The following is a 22,425-nucleotide window of genomic DNA, read 5'->3' as shown; positions in this document are numbered from 1 at the left end:
AGGAAACGGTTCAATTGAATTAAATTGTCACTCTGTTACAAAACAAAATAGGAAACTGCAGCGTGAGCCTGGCCACACGAAGAAAACCATGCTGTCCACACGAGCAGGTGGCCGCTTCCGAGTTGGCCCAGACTGCTTGGTGGCTCCATGTTCATTTGTCCACCTCTGGGCTCTGCTTGGCCAAGTGGCCACAGGCCCCAGAGATTCCAAAACCGTTAGCTGATTTTCAAGGTTGTGTTGATGCTGGGGTATTGGCTGTCGACTGGAGAGCCAGGACTGGATTTGGCAGGACACTTGCATGCCACTTTCAAGGAGCCACCAGCACTGCTGAGGGCCTCACTGACTGAATGGAAGGGCGCTCGGGGCTTTGGCCCAGCCAAGGCCCAGGATGCTGTTCCAGCCCCAGCTGCCCCGTGAGTCTGTGCAGCTGGGCCTGGCAGCACCTTTAGACCCAAAGCAGGGCCCAGGGCAACTGCCCTGATGTGTTGCCCAGCCTCAGCTGTTCCCAGCCCCAGAAGCAGCACAGCAGAGTGTGGGCCAGATGGCAGGGGGATCAATGGGAAGCCAACCTTGGGTGGCAGCTGGATGGACGCTGCATCCACCACAAAGCAGCCAGGGCGCCACTGATGCCCAGCTACAGTTTCCGGAGTAGACAGTCAGGCAGCCAGCTGTCCCCTGGCAAAGGCTGTCCCAGCAGCTGCAAGAGGCTGGTAGCACCTTGCAGGGGTCCCAGGCCAGGGACACACCATGAGCAGCAGGAGGCACCAACAGCTAAGGCGCAGGGGTGCTTGGGAGCACTTGCTGGGTGAACCTAGACAGGTGGTGGGTCAAGGTCAGGAGCTGCCCATCTGTCTCCTCCCTGCAGCTGCCCAGAGGCAGGTTCAGGGAGGAGACAGATGGCCCGGGACTCCCACCCTCTCAACAGATGTCCCCTGGATGACAGCAACACATGAACCTTCAGCAGTCACTAGCTTTGTTTTCTTTTTCAGAAGGTAAAACATTTCTTTATAAAAATACTAAAATAATACAGGAGGGCATCAGGTAAAAAAGATGACATTCCCACACTTTCCGTCTCTCCTCTGCAGATATCATCACTGCTAACAGTGCAGGCTTGTGACCTGGGCTATGTGTGCATATAAAAAATACCTACAGATGTACAACGATGCTCCCAGACTTCTAACCAAAAACAGGGTCCAACTCCTGATCTGCCACTTAGCTCTCCACTTGATCCCCTGTCACATTTTGACCCATGTCACTCCTTTGAGTGGTAACTGGTTTCCCGACTCCCACCATGAGGACAGGGGCTTCTGTTTCCTGTTTCTCACCCTTATGTCGCTACGGTGAACATCCCTGCACACACATCCCGCACACCTGAGGATCTGTGCTGCAGAGATCCAGAAGCTTGTTCAGGGGCTGGAGGTGTACCTCAGTAGTTGAGCAGGTGTTTAGTAGGTAAGAGGCCCTGGGCTCAATCCCCAGCATCAAAAAAAAAAAAAAAAAAAAAGCCTGAATAGAATCTAGGAAACAGTCTCTGAAGGCAGGTTGCAGGTGCCTCACAAACAGCACTTTGGATTTGAGAAACAAACAAAATAAAATCTAAGCCCACGCCCATCTGCATATGATTTTGAGGGGTTGACAGGCCCCTGATCTAAAGCCCAAACAGGACTCCAGGCTGAGACCCCTATTTACTGTGAGACCCCAGGAGTCAATGAAAAGCTGTGGTCTCCCGTGTCTCTCCCAAATATCAGAATTCCTCAGGTGGAGACACTGCCACACGGACCACTGGCTTATTTTCTTGTGTGTGTCCTGCAGGTCATTGCGAATAACTAACCAAAGAAGCCTCTGGACTTCAGAACTGGAAAGATGGCAGAAGCAAAATACTAATAAAGTAGCAATTACTACGACTCACATCTTGGTGTGACTTATTAGCAGACCATCCAGAGCTCATGGTCCTGCAAACAAGGACAGCAGGGCTCAGGGCCAGGGCGGACTTGGGCAAGCCCAGCATTGTCCAGGGCACAGCACGGTCATCTTACCTGGATGGGGTCCCTCAGCAAGGAAGGCACATGGGAAGCAGGGGTCAGGACTTGGAAGACCTGGATCTGGCCAGATCTGGTAACCGTGTTCCCCTGGACAAGAGACTTGTCCTCTGCGCTTGTGGTCTCACCCCTCCCCTGGGATGCAGGGGGATCAAGTGGAATAAGACCACTTTCTCAAACAGGCAGAGTCTCCATTATGAGGAAGTACAAAGCACCAGAGCAAAACGGGGAGACAGGCCAGAGGGCCCATGTTCACCTGAGGGCTGTTTGTGAAGACTAGATAATGCAATAAATTTCTGAAATTCACTCAGAACTCCCAGGCCCCTGCTGCCAGAGTCCAGAGCCCGAGCTTGTTGATTTAAGAGAGATGCTGGCTGGTTTGTAGCCCCAAATCCCTGCAGATGGATGATTCTCAAGCGTGGGCGGTTCTGTCCCCCAGGGCACATTTGGCAATGTCTGAAGATATTTTTGGTTGGCATGACTCAGGACTGGGGAGGGATGCTCCTGTATCTGGAGGGAGGGAGCCAGGAACAGGGCAGGGAAGGCCCACAGCAAAGGGCCATTTGGCCCTGCAAATAACCAGTGTGGGGCCAGAGGCACTGCTCCAGGGAGAACGTGGGGTCACAAATCCAGGACTGGCCACTGATGAAGAGGTCCCATGACTTTCTGCTCCTTTTCACACAGTTGGCATCTGCCTCCAGACCAGAAGCTGCCCTCTGGGGTCGGGAAGGAGCAGGCCCTGCACAGGCCACAGAACCCTCAACTTGTAGGAGGCCAGGCCTCTCCACCTCCAGGACGGCAGCAGAAGGTCTTGGGATGACGATGAGGCAGGGTGAGCATCCTGGTCCCTTTAAGTTTTAAAGAAAAGTTTTTTCCGGAGGAAATTAAAACAACCAGGAATCTGTTTGTAAATTCCTCTCTCTGAAACAGCATTAGCCACCTGCAAGAAGGAGAACACAGGGAGTCAGAGTTCAGTTCTCAGCTGAAGCAAGCCAGGCTGGGAGGCCAGCACCAAACGGGCCCGGGGTGTGTGGTGTGCAGTGCTGGGACTGGACCGTCTCTCTACACTCCCAGCTCGTTATTACTTTTTTTTTTTTTTTTTTTTTTGGCAACAGGGTCTAAGTTGCTGAAGCTGGCCTCCAGCTAGCCATTCTGCCACCTCAGCCTCCCTAGTCGCTGGGATTACAGGTGTGGCCACCACACCCAGCACTACAAGTTTAAAGAGCACAAAACGCAAAATTTTAAAACCCAAAACTTCACAAAGTTCAAATCAGAACAAAAGCTTCACATGAAGAAAGGTCGAGAGAAGAGACTAGACCAGGAGTCCTAGTGGCCTCTGGGGGTCACCTACCCAGGGCTGTGGCACCTACAACCCGGCACTGTGGGAGGTAGCTGCCTGTGGCCTTGGCTCTACTCGGCCATGCTCAGGCCAGAACCTCCCTCAGAAGCAAGCAGAACCCTTAAAGCCCCTTCTCATGGCGCAGAACACCAGGGCGGAGCAGGAGGGCCCAGAGGCAGCCACATACTCTGGGACCCTTGGAAGAAGCAGCTGCTCCAGATGGGGTTTCCAAGGAGCGGGCCGAGCCTGTCAGGCCGCCCTGCCCTTCCCTGTCTGTCACTCCCTGGAGCCCTGGATGCACAGCAGGGGCATCGTGATTCCTCAGGGTCAAGAGTAAAAACTATGCCATGGCGGGAGGGGACAGGGGGCCCACAACCACCTTTCACTGAGCCATCCACTGTGGCAACAAGGACAGCTATGTCAACGGGGACTCTCGGCCTGGGGCTCTGAGGGAGCGAGGGGGCGTTGCCCTTGCAGGCAGAGAGAATCAAAGCCCAAGGCTCAGAGGCACACAAGGCCGCCTGTCCCTTGCCTTTGGTGTGGGCTTGGTGTGCTGCGCCTGCCCATGCCCTGAGGAGGACATGCTGCCCTCCAAAGTGAGGTGGCACCCACCCTGAGCAGCAGGGTCAGCAGGTCTTCAGAGTGAGCCCAGCGCTCGAAGACGCTGTCCAGGGTCTCGATGTACCAGGAGCCGCTCGAGGTGTCCCTCCAGGAGACGAAACCTGCGGGAAGAGGAGACTAGCTCCACTGGAGAGCTGCGGGGGCCACCTCCGGACTGGGGCCCATCTGCATGTGGCGGAAGGAGCCACGTCCCCGTGGCCCTGTATACCGGTGACCTTACTTCAACCTCGTGATCACCTCCTGAGCTTGGCTGCGACTGTTTTCCCAGCAAGGAAACCGAGGCTCTGAGAGCCCAGTGACTCACGGGTGAGAGAAGGACACGTCTCAGCCCTTCCTTCCTCCTGTGTGACAGGCACTGTGCCCCATGACGCACCAGCCCCTTGGATGATCCCCAAGAACGCCAAGGTAGGATTACTATTCCCATTTTAAAGGGGAGGAGGCTGAGGCAGAGCTGGCGGAGGGTGAGGCAGAAGCACCCCAACCCAGTGGCTGTGCACCTCAGGCATCTCACCCACTTCGCCCTGAGCTGAGGCTCAGAGAAGTGAAGTAACTTGCTTGGGGTCACAGAAGCAGCAAGGTTCAGAACCAGGACCTCACAGCATGGCTGCCTGAGGGGCAGATGGGAAGACCCCCAGGGATGCGCTCACCTGGGAAGGTTGAATAGGACACAAGGATGTCACTGGGTGTGGGCAAACTCGACACTGCATCCAGCTCGTCAGGGGTCCTCGGGCCTTCCTGGAAGGGGACAGCGTCTGGCTCAGGGTTGCTGCCAGAGGCCCTGTCTCCAGGAGAAGCATGGGCCACCATAAACCCATGGTCTTTCTGCTCTGCAGGAAGCAGAAACAAGCACTCATCACCACGACACACAGAAGAAAAGCCCTGGCCCTGAAGGTTTCGCTGGTGAATTATACTAAACATTTAAAGGGAAATTAACACCAATCCTCAAACTTTTCCAAAAAATTAAAAGGAAATACTCTCTAACTCATTCTCCAAGGTCAGCATTCCCCTGATATTAAAGCCAGGTGCTAAGATATGATGATAAAACTGCAGACTAATAGTCCTTATGCACATTGCTGCAAAGGTCCTCAATAAAATAACTAGCAAGTCAAATTCAGCAGCACAGTAAACAGGTCACACACCATGGCTAAGGGGGAGTTACTCCTGGAATGCAAGGATGGCTCAGCACTGAAAACCGATCCATGTAACCCAGCACACCAACAGAATGGAGAGAAACTACATGACCCTCTCCCACGACACAGGAAAAAACATTTGATAAAACAAACAACCTTTCATGATAAAAACACAACAAACTAAGGACAGACGGAAACTACCTGAATATGATAAAAGCCATGTGAGATCAGAAGAATAAAGGAAAGGGACCCAGAGGGTGAGAAGATGGAAGGGGGGAGTGACATTAGCCAAATTACATTGTATTTTGTGCACACGAATATATAATAACAAACCCCACCATTAGGCACAAGTAATATACCAATTAAAAAGGTCTGAAAACAAAAAAGCCACATGTGAAAAACCCACAGTGAACATTGTACTCAATGGTGAAGACTGAAAGCTTTTCCTCCAAGGTCAGGAACGAGGCAGGAATGACTGTTTTGCCATTGCTATGCAACATGGTACTAGAAACTCTAACCAGAGCAATTAGGCAAGAAAAGGAAAAGGCGTCCTGTGTAGAAAATTCCTTTGTTCACAGAAGGCTTGATCTAATTAAGTAGAAAACCCTGAAGATTATACCAAGAAAACTGTTAGGACTGATAAAGATGAAATCAGCAAAGGAGCAGGGTACAAGTCAACACACGTACACGTGCAGAGAACTATATAGCGAACAACGAACAATCAGGAAAGAAAATCATGAAACCAATTCTAGCATCAAAACAAAAAATTAGGAATTAACCAATGAAAACTACAAAACACTACTGAAATAAATTAAAAACAGGGCTGGGGCTATAGCTCAGTGGTAGAGCGCTTGCCTCGAATGCATGAGGCACTGGGTTCAATTCTCACCATTACATATAAATAAATAAATTAAAGGACCATTAACAACTGAAAAAAATTGAAAGAAATTTGAAACAACATAAATAAATAGAAATACTACCCATGGCTATGAGTTAGGGAACAATATTGTTAGGACATCAATATGACTCAACACAGCTATAGATTAAATACAGTTCCCGTCAAAATCCCAATGATTTTTTTTTTTTTTTTTTTTTTTTGGTGGAGCTGGGGATTGAACCCAGGGCTGTGTGTATGCGAGGCAAGCACTCTACCAACTGAGCTCTATCCCCAGCCCCCAATGATGTTTTTGCAGAAATAAAAAAAAAATTCTAAAATTCAAAAGAAATCTCAATGGATTCCAAAAAAGCCAAAACAATGTTGGGGAAAAAAAGAATAAAGCTGGAGTGTTAAGGTACATAAACAAGTCAGATTGGCACCTGTTATTTTGCCAGAGAAATGTTAGAGTCTGTAAACAAGTCTGCATGGTGCCTGGCAAAATGCCAGAGGGAGTGGTTTGTGAAGTAACAAAAGCGAGCCATTAAGTGTGGAGATTCCTTATTGGTTGACTGCTGTATCTATTTTATGCTAATTAGATAAACTGTGTAAAATGTATAAATACCACTCCTGTCCTACAATAAACGGCTCCCATTCCTGTTGTATCAACGTACACAAGTTATTCGTCCCCCCCCCCCCCCCCCCCCCCCCCCCCGTTATTTTGCTGCAGCCGGACTGCGGTACTGGAGAACTTCCTGACTTCAAAACTTACTACAAAACTAAAATAATCAAAACAGAGTGGTGCTGGCATAAAGACGGACACAGAGACCAGCAGACTAGAATGGAGCCTCAATGCAGTCCAATGATACTTCACAAGGGTACCACGACCTTTCAAGGGGGGAAGGACAATATTTAACAAACACCGCTAGGACAACTGGATAGCCACATGCAAAGGAATGAAGTTGGACCCTTCCTTAATACCATATACAAAAAATTAACTCAAATTGGATCAAGACCTAATTTTAAGACCTAAAAGTATAAAACTCTTAGAAGAAAACATAGAGCAAAATCTAGAACCATGAGCCAAGTAAACCACTTTTCTTTATAAAATATCCAACCTCAGGTATTCTATTATAGTACCAGAAAACTAACTAATATGTGGGAGAGACCATAAGGAGGACCAAAGGAGATAGGGATGAGCAGAGACTGTGTGAAAATAAAAGGACAAAGTGGGCTCAAAGACAGGGGTGTGCAGGAAAGGGGAGAGGCTGAGTCATACAGAATTGCAGGCTGCATCTACACACATGTGTTGTCTTTACACTACAAATCTGATGTGAAGGCCTGGCCTTCAGGGTTATGCACTGTAGGCACAGCTTGGTTCTTAGCCTCATTAACTCAAAACTTCCTATAGAGCAAGACTAATCCCCACAGAATAAACACACAGCAGGAGGAGGGCTCCCTCTACACACAACCCACAACCACAACCAGGTGGCACACGTGCCTGCTGTCTGCCTTCTCGGCTTGGTGTCTGAACTCAAGAGGGGTCACCCCAAAACTGACAGCTGGGCCTCATCAAGGCAGCCACCTGGCTTCCGTCGCGTGAACCACACGTGTCATGTTGTGTCACACTGACTCTACACCAAGTTACTGACTTCAAGGCCCGCTGTTCAGCCCTGGAGCTGTGCCACCTCTCAATGAAGGGGTGGATAACATTGTGGCATTTTAAAATTATCTTAAATTATAACTGAGTTTTAAAATAGCATTACGAAAGTCACCAAAATGCAGGGCAGGGTTTCTGACGCACATAAACAGGCCACCCTGCAAGGAATGGGGACAGTTCTGCATTTCTGTTCTCGGCTGATGTGGCGCCACTATGTGGCAACAGCTCTGAACACCAGGCAGCAGAGCGGATGGGGAAAAGCAGCAGAAAAGAAAGTCTCCAGGGGCCTGTCCCTGCTGCTCCGGTGAATTCTGCTTTGTTTTCTTGGCGGGTTCCATGCTGTAGAGTCCCCTTGGGTGGACTGGGCAGCTGTGTGGGATGATGGTGCCCACTTCTCTGTCAGGTCCGTCAAAGGGACAAGGAAATGACAGGCCTTTCAACTGTCTCAACCCCTGGAGAGTCCAGGCAGAAGGGACACCTGGGACAGAATTTCTGGCGTCCCCCACTATCACCACCATAACCAAGCCAGGAAAGCAGCACTCCTCTTTTGTCTTTTTAATTTTTTTTTTTTTTTTTTTGGTCTGTTTGTTTTGATTTTTGAGATGGGCCTCACTATATTGCCCAGGCTGGTTTCAAACTTCTGGACCTCAAATGATCCTTAGCCTTCCTCCTAAGTAGCAGGGACTACAGGTGCTGCCATCACACCCAGCTTCTTTTCTATATGAAAACCAGGAAATAAGCTAGGTGCAGTGGCACATCCCTATAATTCTAGGTACCTGGGAGGCTGAGGCAGGAGGATCACAAGTTGGAGGCCAGTATGGAAAATTGGTGAGAATCTGTCCCAAAATAAATTTTGGGGATGTAGCTTAGTAGTAGAGCACCCCTGGATTTAATCCCGGATATAAAAGATAGAAGAAAAAAAGGGAGGGATGGAGTGAGGAGTCGGAGCAGCAGCGTACACCTATACTGGGGAGGCACAGGCAGAAGGATCACTTGAACACGTAAGTTCAAGGCCAATCTAGCGAGATCCAGTCTTTAAAAATCAGGAAGTGGAGCGGGACCCAAGCTTGTTCTGTCTCTCTATGATGCTCTTGCCAGGCTGACATGCACCAAGACCCTCCCATGCACCACAGCCTGCTCTTCCTCACCTCCTGAACCTCGAGCTACACAAACCTCTGTCCTCTATAAATCACCCAGTATGTGGTATTTGATTACGTAACAGAAAATGGAGTGACACAGCATAAAGCAAAACTACAAATAATCCTTTAGGTTTCTTAAATCACCAAGACCCGGATTCTGGGGAATCCCAATGGCTAGATTCTTCGGTTTCTCCCTGTCGTTCAGCTGTGGCCTCTCTCCCCGCCACAGTGGAAACAAAGGTCAGAGGAAAGACGACCAGGAAAACAGAAAGACAGTTTTCCACTCTCTCCACTGCTTTGTTTTTACCAAAATTCTGAAGTTGCCAAAGTCACAGGAGCCTGTGATGCTACTGCAGTGTAAAATGAAGACCACCCTGTTCAGAGCGGACAAGCCTGGGCCTCCTCTGGACAGCTGAAGCACTGCCACCCTGCAGCAGGGACCGCGCCTGGTACCCTCTGACTGCCTGGGGCGGCCCTGTGGACACGGGAGGTGCTGCTGGGGACGGGAGGGGCAGAGGCTCCTTCCCCATCAGGGCTGCTTACCCCCACCACAGGCCTGGATGAAAAAGAGCTTGGGCTTCCCTCCCAGGCTGGGGCAGCTGGTCCCGTTGAAGATGTTCACAATCCTCTCGACGGACACAGAACATCCATCTGTGCCGTAGACAGCACCCGGAAACTGGAGGTGGCTGGCCTAGAAGACCAAGGACCCTGGTTAAAACCAAGACACCGCGGCAGAAATCCAAAGGCCTTTCCAGAGGCTTTGTGGGGGCCACACACTCAGAAGGTCCCCCTGGGGCTCTGGACTGACTGTGACAGAGCAGGTTGATCCTGGAAGGACCCTGAGTAGCATCTGTCCCTGGACAGGCCAGCTATCAAGAGTGCTGGCCAGCTGCCGCTAGACCAGAAGCCCCCCCAAGTGTGATCTCTGGACGAGCAGCATCCACATCACTCAGAACATTCAGAAGTACAGATCCCCGGCCCCGCCCAGTCATCCTCCCAAGGCGCTGAGAGTCAGAGCCGCTGCTCCAGGGCTCTTCCTGTGCACAGGACCACATGGCCACCTGTCAAAGCTCTGGACACAGGTCCACATGGGGCCTGAGGCTTCTCATGAGGGCTCAGGGGACACCCCTGCTGCCACATTGTGAGTGAAAGGCCCAAAAGGTAGCGCCTGCTGGTGTCAGGCCAGAGTTCCGCTCTGGGAGGATGGCAGGCTGGCAGGCCAGTCCATGATGGTTTCCAAGAAGGGGAAATCCTGATTTTTATGTGTTCTGAAAACACAGTGAAGGCCAAGGGGTGACTGTTGGTCTGTCCAACCCCCAGGATAAAACATAAGGACTCCAAGGCCTGGCAGGGGCAGGAGCCTGAACACCCTGCGGGGCCTGAGGATTTGAGTGCCGCACACAGCTCTGCACAGAACCGAGTGGAAGCTACAGGAGTACAGCTCGCCCCTCCCTCGTGTCCTGCGGGCTTCTCTTGGGAGGCTGCCCACCCAGGGACCCCTGGGAGAACAGCAAGAGGTGGACAGGGCTGCACGGTTCTTCACAAAGCCGAGGGTGCGGTGGACATGAGGGACAGGAGTCCTGCAGGGCCTCTCGCCCAGCTTCGCCTGTGCCTGACGGGGAGCAGGGTCCAGGAGAGGCCTCCTACCTGACAGCCGTGGGAGAGGATGACCACCGCACAGCAGTCCAGGGCGCGGTGGTCCCGCTGCGCCAGCTCTACCAAAGCCTGGACCATCTTCTACAAGGGAAAGCTGCAGATGAGCCAGAGCACTGGCCATCAGGCCACCCGCCTGCCGCAGAGGGCAGGGCCCAGCATTCGCCCTGCCTCCAAGGGCCAATTCTGAGGTAATGGTCACCACGATTGTCACGACAGCCCCATGCTCAGGGGCAAAGGTCTGAGCTCAGGCACCTTCTTGTAATCCCACAGCAGCCCCCCAGGGAACTCTTCTGGCCTTCTAGACAGGGACACTGAGGCACGTGTCACATGCAGGCACCAGGCCTCATGCCCTCCTGAGTGTCACCCTGGGCCACACCCCATGGTCCTACAGGGAAGTCCCCAGCTTGCTCCCAGGGTCCCCTACAGGGCACTGCCCACTCGCCTTGGCTCCCCCACATGCAGTGACCTGTGACTGTACCTTGGCAGTCAGGTTGCACGTCACCTCCACAGTGAAATGCAGCGAGCGGAAGCGGCGTTGCATCTTCTCACAGTCTACGTTGGAGCCCAGGCGCGTGCTGAGCCCCGATGCACGGGAGAAGCTCACGTTGTTGATGATGAGGCAGTGGCCGCAGGGGTCCGCGCGCAGGACGTACGCCTGCCCCAGGGACAGGGGACAGGACCAATGTGAGTGGGGCTGTCCCACTTCCTGGAGGAGGTGACCCTGCTTCTCACTCAGGGGCTGACAGCTGAGAGGTGGGAGAGGCCTGGGGGTCCCTTCCACTGCAGGCCCCACCGGGGACTCCAGGACACAGAGGGACCTAGGGAGCCGCAGGGCGGGCACTGGCTGCCCCTCTACCGAGAGAGGCAGGCTCCCGACTCTGTGCTCAGGGACGGAGCAGCTGGCTCTCACCCAGGTGCACCTGGCGTCGTGAGGCAGCTGTGTCCACAGACTTCACCCAGGCCTGGCCCCGGAGGCCGAGGCCACCTCCCCCGGCTCAGCCCCCGCGACCCTCCTCAGCTGCCTCTTCCTGCTCTGGGACTTGGTGCCCTTTATTTGCGCCTTCCCTTGCTGAGCTTCCCTCCCGGGTCAGACTGAGGGCTCCCTGTGGCCTCCATCCCAGGGCAGCACCCAGGAGCCACCCAACAATACACAGGTGGGGACAAGAGCGCAAGTGTCCTGGCATGGAACAGCGCCATGGCCGGTGCTGACGACGTCCATTAGGTGGGACCTGATTCTACCGCTGGGGTGAAGCAGGCCCGCTCGATGGCTTCAGTGAGCACCAAGCCCAGGTCAGAGCCATGGACGGTGGGGCCGGAACCTCGTTCCCCAACTGGGCTGGGTCCCCAGGACTCCTGATGGCTGCAGGGAAGGGGCGAGGCTGATGAGAGGGACAGGCCCCTAGTCTCATGGAGACTCACCAAATCTGCGTTTCCCCTCGACGGCTCCTGAGCATCTGGAGAGACAGACAGAGAAACGTGAGTGTTGGGTCCCCAGGGAAAGGCCAAGGGACCACGTGGGGAGAGCTCCCACAAAACAGAGCAAGCCGGGACTCGGGACCCTGCGCTCTGCTGGTGATGGGATCAAGTGGCACAGCCACCATGGAGAACTGAGTGGAAGTTTCTAACAAAGTCGAACACACACAGACCCTGGGCCTCTGGCCACCTCTCCAAGAGGCCTCCTCATAAAGCCCCAGAGCGAAGCTACCAACCCAACAACAGGCCGACGGACACACAAACTGACAAGCAGCCACACAGCCCACCACAGAACGGGCTACCACACACGCGGTGCCACAGGCGGCCTTAAAACAGGTACTGCATCAGAACGCCAGATGCTGAGGACTGTAGACGGGGGTCCACTTACATGAAATCCCAAAACAGAAAGGGTCAGAGACGTTCCAGGCAGCAGATGCCCACGGTCTGTGGGATCCATGGCCTGGCACACAGTAGGTCCTCCAGAAATATTTGCAGAAGGAGAATCAATGAGTGAAGATGACTCTATAATTTCAATTAGCAAGAATTCAAGTGGCCGCCAGCCTGTAAAGCTCTGAGACATTCTTTCCTTTTGAAGCCAGGAGGCCACAGTGCTGCCTGGGGTGACAGTGGTGCCCTGCCACTTATGGCTCAGGGCTCCCACCAGGTCCCTGCTGGGAACTACACCCTTGCCCTTTAAACAGCAGTACCCATGACTTTAAATTAGAAATGGCCTGATCTAGCCCAAGGACTCCTGTTAGTCTGCGGGCTTCATCCTGAGAATGTTTGCTCATTCCCAAATTTCCACTCACCCCCCAAAATATAACCATTATCCACTACCAAAGAGTTCACTGGTTCCGAATGGGGCTCACAGGCAGAAGGCGCCTGGAAGGAGCAATTCAACTCACACACCAGGGGAAAGTGGGCGGGGCCAGCAGCAACAGGGACAGAGACCTGTGCACAAGAGCAGCTTCTCTAAACTTGTTCCGTGGACATGGGGACAACGCACTCCCATGGCAAAGTGTAAAGTGTATGTACAAAAGAACCAGCCTGATGGCCCGAGTCACTGGCACACGCCCATGTCTCCAGTAAAAAGGGGAGTGTCCAGGCCGGTCAGCGGCTTCCCTTCCCTCTCTTCTTTTTTTTCCTTCTCTTCTTCCTTTCTCTCCCTCCCTCCCTCCCTTCCTTTCTCTTTTCAGTACTGAGGACTGAACTCAGGGGATTCTCTACCACTGAGCCACACTCCAGATTTTTCCTTTTTTTACTTGGAGACAGGGTCTCGCTAAGTTGCCCAGTGGCCTCAAGCTCAGGATCCTCCTGCTTCCGACTCTCGAGTAGCTGGGATTACATGTGTGCACCATGGCACCCAGCTACCATTTCCAACTTAAAACATGAGCTGTGACTGCTCCTCTCTGCCACCCAGGGAAGGAAGGGGAGGTGCAGAACCAGCCCCTCAGCAGCCCTGGCAATTCAGAAATCAGAGGCAGAGAGCTGACCGACTGGATCCAGGCTCAGGCAGTGTGAGTCCCTGTGTGAAGTCCTTTCCCAGGGCTGCCTCACTCACCCTTGGAGCTGTGCTTTCAACAAGGAAGTGCTGTCATTTGTCCCCTTGAGCCAGAGGGAATCAGAGGCTCAGAGAACCTGAGTGGCCATGAGAGGAGAGGATAGCCACCAGCCAGGTGAGAGGCCAGATAGCGTGAACAGCCAACTTCTACTTTCAAGAAAATTCCAACCCAGGTAGGGCACGGGCAGAGAAAGTCATGGTGGTGATTAATTTTTGTGTCAACTTGACTGGGCAACAAGGTGCCCAGGTATCTGGTTAGCCATTACCTGTGGGTGTGTCTGTGATGAGCTTCTGGAGGAGATGGTTGGCTCAGTGGACTGGGCAGAGCAGGGGCCCCGCCCAGCATGGCAGGCTTCCCCCACTCGCCAGGGGCCTGAGAAGAACAAAAAAGCGGAGGAAGGAAAATTCGCTCTCTCTGCCTGACTGCTGGAGCCGGGACGTCACGCTTCTGTCTTAAGACTGGGACTGACACTTGAGTGCACCTGGTTCTCAGGCCTTTGGACTCGAACCAGAGTTACATGAATCAGGATTGCAGAGCTGGGTCTGCAGCCTGGGGACAGCAAGTCGTGGACTTCTCGGCCTCCATAATCACACAAGTCAATTCCTTATGAGAAGTTTCTTTCTAGATGTGTATGTACACAGAGACTGTTGGTCCTGTTTCTCAGAAGAACCCTGCCTGATACAGCCACCAACAGCTCTCCCAGCTCCCTGATGCAGGAGGCCCTGGCCAGGACAAGCAGCTACAAGCGAGCCATCACATTTTTTTTTTAATATTTATTTTTTAGTTGTAGTTGGACATAATACTTTTATTTAACTTATTTATTTTTATGTGGTGCTGAGGATGGAACCCAGGGTCTTGTGCATGCAAGGCAAGTACTCTACCGCTGAGCCACAACCCCAGCACCCGCCACCCGAGCCATCCCATTTTAAAAGCTCATTCCATTCTGAAGCAAACACATTTCCCCCCAGTGTACAGAAACAAAGCCACGTGCTCTGGTGGCACACAAACGGAGACAAGAAAGAAGATGAGCCATTTGTTCTTTGAGGCAGTAGATGGAGTGAGTGAGATCTTGGAGCCAAGGTTCAAATCCTAGCCCTCCCACTTATCTGCTGCATGACCCTGGGCAAGTTGCTCAGAGTCTCTGAGCCTCTGTTCCCCCATCTGTATCCCAGGATGAGAGAAGCAGCTGCCAGCATCAGGGTTGTGGTGAGTTCCCAGTTGATGGGCACATCAGTCCTGCCGTAATCGACAGCTCAGTAACACTGAGTGTGCCCATTTTTGTTTTTATTCACACTCCTGCTCCAGAGCAGCAGGGGTACTAACCAGCACCCTGACATTTTGGGCTGGGTTACTCTATTTTGGATGGCTGTCCCATGTGTCATGGGATGTACAGCCACATCCCCAGCCTGTACCCACCAGATGCCAGCAGCACCCACTCACCTTCAGCTGTAATGACCAGATGTACCTCTAGGCACTGCCAAACACCCCTGGGGAGGGGGACAAAATAAAAATTGCTCTTTGCTCAGACACACTGACCTTCCTATAGCACTCTTCCCGGGCCGACTCAGCAAAGGCCCTGTGAAGTCCTGCTGGTGGCCCTGCTGCCGTAGCCCAGATGTTCCTACCCTCGACTGCAGAATGAAATCCACCTAAGAAAACCCTCTGGACAGTGCCCATGACCTCACGCCCAGCACCTAAAAAGGACAACTCTGACCAGCACCAGAAGTCAGAGCCCAGTGCTGCACCGGAACCCTTATGGACCTGCTCTCAGAGGCCTGCTTCTTCCCCTACAAACTGGAGATGATAACAAAGGGCTTTCCCTGCCCGCCACTACCCGGCATCATTTGTTTACTTCTTGAGGTTTTTTAGTGTTTTGGGGCTTTGTTTTTTGGTACTGGGGATGGAAACCTAGTGTTCAACCACTGAGTTACATCCCACCCTTTTTATTTTATCTTTTTTTTTTTCATTACAATTCTTATTACACATATAGAGCACAATTTTTCATATCTCTGTATATAACGTATGTTCCTTTTTATTTTATCTTGAAACAAGATCTCACTAAGTTGCCCAGACTGGCCTCCAACTTATGATCCTCCTGCCTCAGCCTCTGAGTTGTGGGATTACAGGTGTGTACACCACCGCATATGGCCATGGCACAGTTTAGACTACCTAGAAAAAAACAGCATGCACAGTAAAGTGATATTCATATTTAAGGTGATCCTATTATCACTAGTATCATCTATCTACCCTTAGGACAGCACACTTCAAGTCCAGACCATTGGTCCTAAATGACTCAAACGGACACTTCTCAGAACCAGACGGCAACATGGGAACTTTGTATGTTGCCTGCCTCTTCCCTAGCCGGGCAATAATGCATAGAACAACTCCAGCACCTCACTTCCTCATGTTGTTGGCTGTTCTGCTTTCGCAGGCTGTCTGAAGTCACAGTCATCAGGACAGAGCACTTCTCACACGGCTCACAGGAAAACGTGTAAGGCATCAAAAAGGGCGGTCACTGTTGGCAAGGACGTGGAGGAGGGATCACCTCTACCCTCACTTCACGAGATTATAAAACACATTTTTGAAAGCCAAGCTGGTAGCATCTATCACAGGGATAACCACAATTTCTTTTGAAGATACACGTAGTTATGGGCCAGGCTATATGGGCAATGCCCACACAGACTCCATTTTACCCTGGACTCCTTATCATGTACGAAAGGCTTCTCCTGTGGGAAAGCCCGCCTCTGTTCCCACTAATAGTCACCCAGCAGAGCATACTTGGCAACACAACACAAAATAGCAATTCTTATACAATGTAAAATTGTTCTCTTTGGTTTCCATTTTTTTTTTTGAGAGTGAGAGAGAGAGAGAGAGAGAGAGAGAAAGAATTTTTTAATATTTATTTTTTAGTTTTCGGCGGACACAACATCTTTCTTTGTATGTGGTGCTGAGGATCGACCCCGAATCGCACGCATGCCAGGCGAGCGCGCTACCGCTTGAGCCACATCCCCAGCCCCTGGTTTCCATTTTTCTTGGGCAATGTACCTTGTCAAGATTGACTGTCTAGACATTAGAAACCATTCTCTAACATGTACTGAACTAGGGTCATTTTGACCCCCTTCCCTTCTGCTGGCTTGCTGCCATGCCAACCTGGAAAGTCCTGTGGGAAATACCAATGGAGTCTCGCTAACTGCCCAGCTCAGCTTCTGTACCTGCTTGCTTGCAGCTACGGTAACCCGGATAGGTTTTTGCCTTTAACTATCCTAAAATGCTCAGGCTCGGGACTGTTCCTTGCAGAGACGCTTATGGGTCTTGTGGGGCAGCAGTCACGGCCAGACAGCTAAATAAAGACTCTTCAATTTGGACAAAACTGGGACTTCATGTGTTTTCTGAGCAACCTGCCCCACAACAACGTCCCCTGTCAGAGAGAGACGTGTGCCAGGAGGGGTGGGACAAATGACACACAGCAGCCCACATGAAGCTGCAGGATTGAGTACTTAGCACAGAACAAACTGGTCAATCCACAGCCCTGCTTTGGTGGCACCTAAGGTCTGAAAAGGTAGCTATCTCAGGACGGCTGGTTTGACCTCAGCCCTATAATCTATTCCTCTAACAGCAAGAGAAAGAGATATATAGTCAAGGGAGGACAAAGGTATGTTTGCTCAGAAGAGCACACCGCCTAGACCTCTCAACACCACCCTGCGCAGCACAGAGCAGTGATTTCCAGACCTGGGAAAGCCTGGTGCTAGAGATGGAGCCCACCCACCATAAACTCTGCAAAACCATTCCAATTAGGACCTGTCAGCCAGGCCAAGACCACCAAGAGATGCCCTCGGTTGTAGTCAACCCCAAGCCCAGAGGTGACACCTGGGCAGGATCTATCAAACTCCCTCCTTCCCCAATAAAAGTTGGGACACCAGGAAGTGAGCTGTCACTCTCCTCTGAGTGCACCTACCCTCTCCCTGGGTGATTTTCCCCATCCTCTTCCTCTTTTAATAAACTGCGCTATACTTTGATCAAGTCTTGTGTCTTGCTTGAAATCCTCTCACACAGACACTGAGCTGAGAACACAGCATGACCTGTGACCTCCAGGAAGCTCAGGTGTTATCTTATCTCCGCTGCCAGGGCTAGAGAGCGGTGCAGGCAGAGCAGGGTGGCCTGGGCAGTTATCCATTTCATTTCCATTTCCACCTCACACCAGCTGTGTGATTTGGGGACAATCATTTCCAAGCCTGTAACTTACTTTGTTCAACAGTAAAACAGGAAAACCATAGCACCTGCTTCACCTGAGTTGGAAAGATTAAATTAAATCATGCAAGCGGCGAAGAGGGCCTGGCAGACAGCAAGCAGTGGATGACGCTAACCCTACTGTTGTTACTAGCTCAATGGCACGCAAGGGTCCCTTAGGCAGTCACAGAAGAGGAAGCACATGCCAAGTGAGGTTGTGCACACTGTAATCACACAAGGCTGAGGCAGAGGATCCTAAGTTCAAGGCCAATCTGGGACACTAAGTGAGACCCTGTCTCAAAGTATAAAACGGGCTGGGGAAATAGCTCTGTGGTAGAGTGCCTGGAGGTAGGGGTAGGGGACATGAAGTCTCCCTGGAGGCAAAGCCCTAACTGACAATAAACCACCAACAGGAGGTTAGATAAACCCTAAGCTGCTCAGAATAGGAGTTGCCACCTCCCGCATGGAATGAAGTATTGACCGCACAGCACAGTGACTGGATCCCACAGAGACATGACAGGAAGAAGCCAGAGACTCCAGACTCACACTCACAGATGTCACTCACGTTGCACTTCAAGCAAAAGGGATCAGTGATGACAGAGACTGGAACAATGACTACCTCAGGCTGAGAAGGGGGATAGGCGGAAGAGAAGAGTCTCCTAAGACACTGGAATATTCTGTACCATGACGAACTGCGCAGTGGTTACCTGTGTGGAGAGAATCATCCAGCTGCACTCCGGGGATTTATGCATGTTACTGGATGTAACCTTGTGACTTCAGGCAAATATTTCACCTCCCTGGATCTGGCTTCATTCCTGTCACTCAGGACAGATAGCACTAAATACTGCCTTTTAGGGCTGCTGTGAGGGAAGGAGGTCAGGGTGTACAACACGCTGGGCTGACCCCCTTCTGCCACAAGCCATGGGCTAGTCCAAGGTACTCACCAAGACCCAAAGGCAAATCCAGAACAGCTGGGCTTCAACACTCTGATCAAAAACAGGGACACCCAAAATAGACTTCAGCACCTGCCAAAATTATGTCTCTGAAGACCTACTAGAATGTTCTACCTATCAGCATTCAGTAAGGCAACACCATGATTGAATTCTGAACCTTAGCCTACCTAGCCGTACCCAGTCACCAGTGACCACGCATCATGCCCACCCACCAACCACCCTCTCAGTACTCACGGGCATCCCTGAATTCTCCAGAACCAACGTCCACTGGCCTGAGAACCTCTGGCCTGAGCTTAGCTGGCGGGAGCTCCCTGGGCCCCAGCACCACTGGGGTGAGGTTTCCTGAGGCTGGCTTCACTGGATCCAGCATCATCACACGCAGCTCCTCTGGCACAAGGTCCAGGGATCTGACGGCCTCAGGATCCCACTTTACCGCTTGCCGACTTGTCCGCAGCAATGAAGCCAGTGTATCCTGGCCCGTGTCCTCTAAGCAGGAGATGAACAAAGGAAGGGCCTGCCTCCCTCGGGTCTCAAGATCTATGACCAGCTGCCGGGCCTGATCCCGGCGAGACCCAGAGCCTGCCAGCTGTTGGAGAGAAAGATCAGACATACATTACCCCAGGCACCTTCATGTGGCCCTCATCTGTGCCCCATTTCCCACCTAGCAGAAGTCTAGACAACCAGGCCACCAGGCAGAAACTGAGCTGCACGTGAGCCCACGCTCCTCTGCAGCCTTTGCTCATCTGGTCACGCAGCATCTCAGAGGCACATGCTTTTGCCCAGCATGATGCTACGTGCTAAAAGCACAGCAGGGACAGGGCACTCCTCAGGTGCAAACATCTAGTGGGGGTACAGGGAGGAAAAGCCCCGGTGACACAGCAAGGGAAAGCCCATGAGGCTGTCAGGGTACAACTGCCAGCCAACTCAGCCCTGAGGGCTGGAAAGGCCCCAGGATGGGAAGGCTTAGCTGAGACCCCAGGGAAGATGAAGAATGAACAGTGAACTACAGAAACCAAAGGGAGGAGGTGGGTAGTGGTGAGGGATGAGACCTTTGTGTGACCAGGCCTAGAACTCATCCTGAGAGCTGTGAGGAGCAACCAAAGCGACAGAGTGAGATCTGACTTTTGAAAAGTCACCTGCGGACAGGGAGGACAACGGAAAGGAGTGAGCCACAGCCACACCGGGAGGTGCCCAAAAATGGCTGGAATGGAGAGAAATGAGAGGACAGATCAGGAGGGAGAATCCACAGGACATAGGCACTGACTGGGTGGGACGTGAGGACAGAATGATCAAGACCGTCACAGAACAGGTGGAAGACAAGATGCTGGTTATCTGCTGCCCTTTCTTGGAGACCTGACACTGGACAAGTTCTTCAGGATCCACAGGACAAAAATAGAGGTGGGACCTCAAGATCCACAGGGATATGACACCATCTTGTCCTCAAAATTTCTACTGCAGCACTGTCCAAGATAACTTTCCATGGTGCTGCAAATCTGCATCTGAGCTGTTTGACATGCCAGCTATCAGTCACTTGTGGCTGTTGAGTGCCTGGGACAAACAGATGAGGAACCCAACTTTTTAGTTACTTAATATCCATTTAAATAGCCACAAGTGGCCAATGGCTACTAAACTAAACAATAGCCCTCCATGTTACTGGGAGGATAATGTCTCTGGCAAAATGGCTTCCTGCAAACAGACAGTGGTGTTGTGATTTCTCTGGGCACTAATGGTGATATTAGATGCATCATTTCATTTTCCCCCGTCAACCACCTCGAAGGGCTAAGTTACAACTTTTTCACCTTACTCGTGAGGGAAACTGAGTCCCCAAAAGTTTTTTGTTTTAGTTTCTTTTGCTATTCACTAATACAGACTGAGCAACCCTAATCAGAAAATCAAAACCGTTCCAAAAATCCTAAATATTTGGAGCACAAAAATGATACTACAAGTGGAAAAATTCACATTATGAAACTTTATTTCATGCACAAGATTACATAAAACATTATGTTAAAAATTACCTTTGGGGGAGAAGGACATGAATGTGTATTTTAAAGATAGTGGTTATTTTATTTCTTAAAGTGGGTAGTAGATAGGTATTTATTTTATGATTTTTTAATGAGTATGTTATTGGTGTATATTAAAAGTTTCATATACATAAGAAAATATATTTAATGTAATAAAATGACAGTCAACAACAATAAAATTATTTAATTGTGCATCACTTTGGGAAAATAAATACCTTCAGGCAATGTGTATAAGGTATATATATGACACATAAATGAACTTCTTATTTAGAATTGGGTTCCATCCCCAAGGTACTTCATTATGTACATACAAGTATTTCAAAAATCTCCCAAAATCAAAAATCCAAAACTTTTTGGTCCCAAGCATTTTGGATACAAGATATTGATTCAACCTGCATGTAACAAAGCCAGAATGGGGTTCAGATTCATCTAGGTCCTAAGCCTGTGTGTTTACCAGCCATACCAGTGGTGTCAAAATGGCCACCTGTGGTTACCTGAAAAAAATTTGAATTTGTTGCTAACATTTTAAGTCAAGGAAAAATGACAGAAATTGAGATTCCCAGCCTCTCTCAAAATTTGAAAAAGGTAGCAACACTCAGCTAGAGTGAGGCTGAGGGCAGAGGCTGCTCTAGTGTCCACCTGTGGGCCTTCCCTTTAGCTTGTGGTCCCTGTGCATGTGTCTGAAAGCAAGGACTATGGCCTCAAACCACTTTCACTGCCCAGTATGGGCCACAGAACAGGTTCTCCTGATACTTCTTTTATTATTAACTGGTAATTACCCATATGACACTGGACCACTTTATCCTATTAAAGTTGCCTTCTCAGGACCAGGCCAAGCTCCTGGATGATGCAGAGGATGGAGCCTTGGCCTGTAAAGCAGCCCCTGGGGCGCCAGCCAGGGACCTCCAGCTGGCCATTCACACCCACCTCACCTCATGGCGGGAAATACTCCTTCCTGTATCTTTACAGGCCTGTGGTGAGGCTCAAACTGGGCAAAGATGTGAAAGTGCTTGTTTAGAAAGCCTCCAGTTTGCCTTTATTAGTCCATCCATCCCCCATTTTCAAAACCTCTCACTTCATGCAGGAGGTGGGTGAAGAGGGCACGGGCACACTGTCTGCACCTGGCGCCGCCCCATTTCACATACTGTTTCGCTTCGTCCTCGGGCCATCACCGCTGCCCCATTTCTCAGGGGATCGGACTCTCAGGGGACAGGAGTGGGCGTCCAGAACCTCTGTGCTACCGAATGAAAACACACAGCCTCCTCCTCACAAGACACGCGCGTGGTGGCAGCGCCGACCGTGCGGGGCGTCGAATCGCCTCAGCAGACCCGCAACCAGGGGGGCCTGGGATTCTCTGCTTCCGTTGCAGGATTTCGGGGGCTCCCCAAGAGGGATGGGCACCGTAAGTGCAACGCGGAGAGAGGAGGGCGCGAGCGGGGCCTTTAAGCCAAGGGGTGGCTTCTACAGCCTTCCTGGCACATCCTCGCGGTTCCCACCAGAGACGTGAACGTCCACGCGCCGCGCAAGGAGCAGAGAACGCAGACGAGCAGGGACACACGCGTACCTGGATGTCCTCGATCATGTCGGGCGTGAAGAGCTCGCGACTCAGCAGGGCGTCCCAGAGCGGGGCCACCTGCAGCTCGCTCACCAAGCGCACCCGGCAGCGCCGCAGGAGCTGCCGGTCCGCTTCATCCATGGCCTGCAGAACGCTGGACCCGGGACCCTGCCAGC

The 22,425-nt window shown here is 51.4% G+C and overlaps 2 protein-coding genes across 2 annotated transcripts in view; one reads left to right on the top strand and one right to left on the bottom strand.

Annotated features, from left to right (window-relative positions):
* LOC143403284 (chymotrypsin-like elastase family member 2A) overlaps window positions 1-1,855 on the top strand; it is a 12,257-nt gene extending 10,402 nt beyond the window's left edge. Inside the window, exon 8 of the mRNA XM_076861239.2 lies at window positions 1,813-1,855. Within this exon, the coding sequence (XP_076717354.1) occupies window positions 1,813-1,830 (18 nt within the window). The 3' untranslated portion in view covers window positions 1,831-1,855. The remainder of the gene's footprint in view (window positions 1-1,812) is intronic.
* Window positions 957-22,425, bottom strand: Casp9 (caspase 9). The gene is made up of 9 exons (XM_076861238.2): window positions 22,259-22,425; window positions 18,908-19,259; window positions 11,878-11,912; window positions 10,937-11,113; window positions 10,450-10,539; window positions 9,346-9,493; window positions 4,647-4,826; window positions 3,991-4,100; window positions 957-2,979 (listed from the first exon to the last, which is right to left on the bottom strand). The coding sequence occupies exons 1-9, from the start codon at window positions 22,388-22,390 to the stop codon at window positions 2,890-2,892; spliced, it is 1,314 nt and encodes a 437-aa protein (XP_076717353.2). The 5' UTR covers window positions 22,391-22,425; the 3' UTR covers window positions 957-2,889.

This window comes from Callospermophilus lateralis, chromosome 7, assembly GCF_048772815.1.
Source record: "Callospermophilus lateralis isolate mCalLat2 chromosome 7, mCalLat2.hap1, whole genome shotgun sequence".
NCBI classification, from domain to species: domain Eukaryota; kingdom Metazoa; phylum Chordata; class Mammalia; order Rodentia; family Sciuridae; genus Callospermophilus; species Callospermophilus lateralis.
This window is presented reverse-complemented; position numbering and strand designations above follow the sequence as displayed.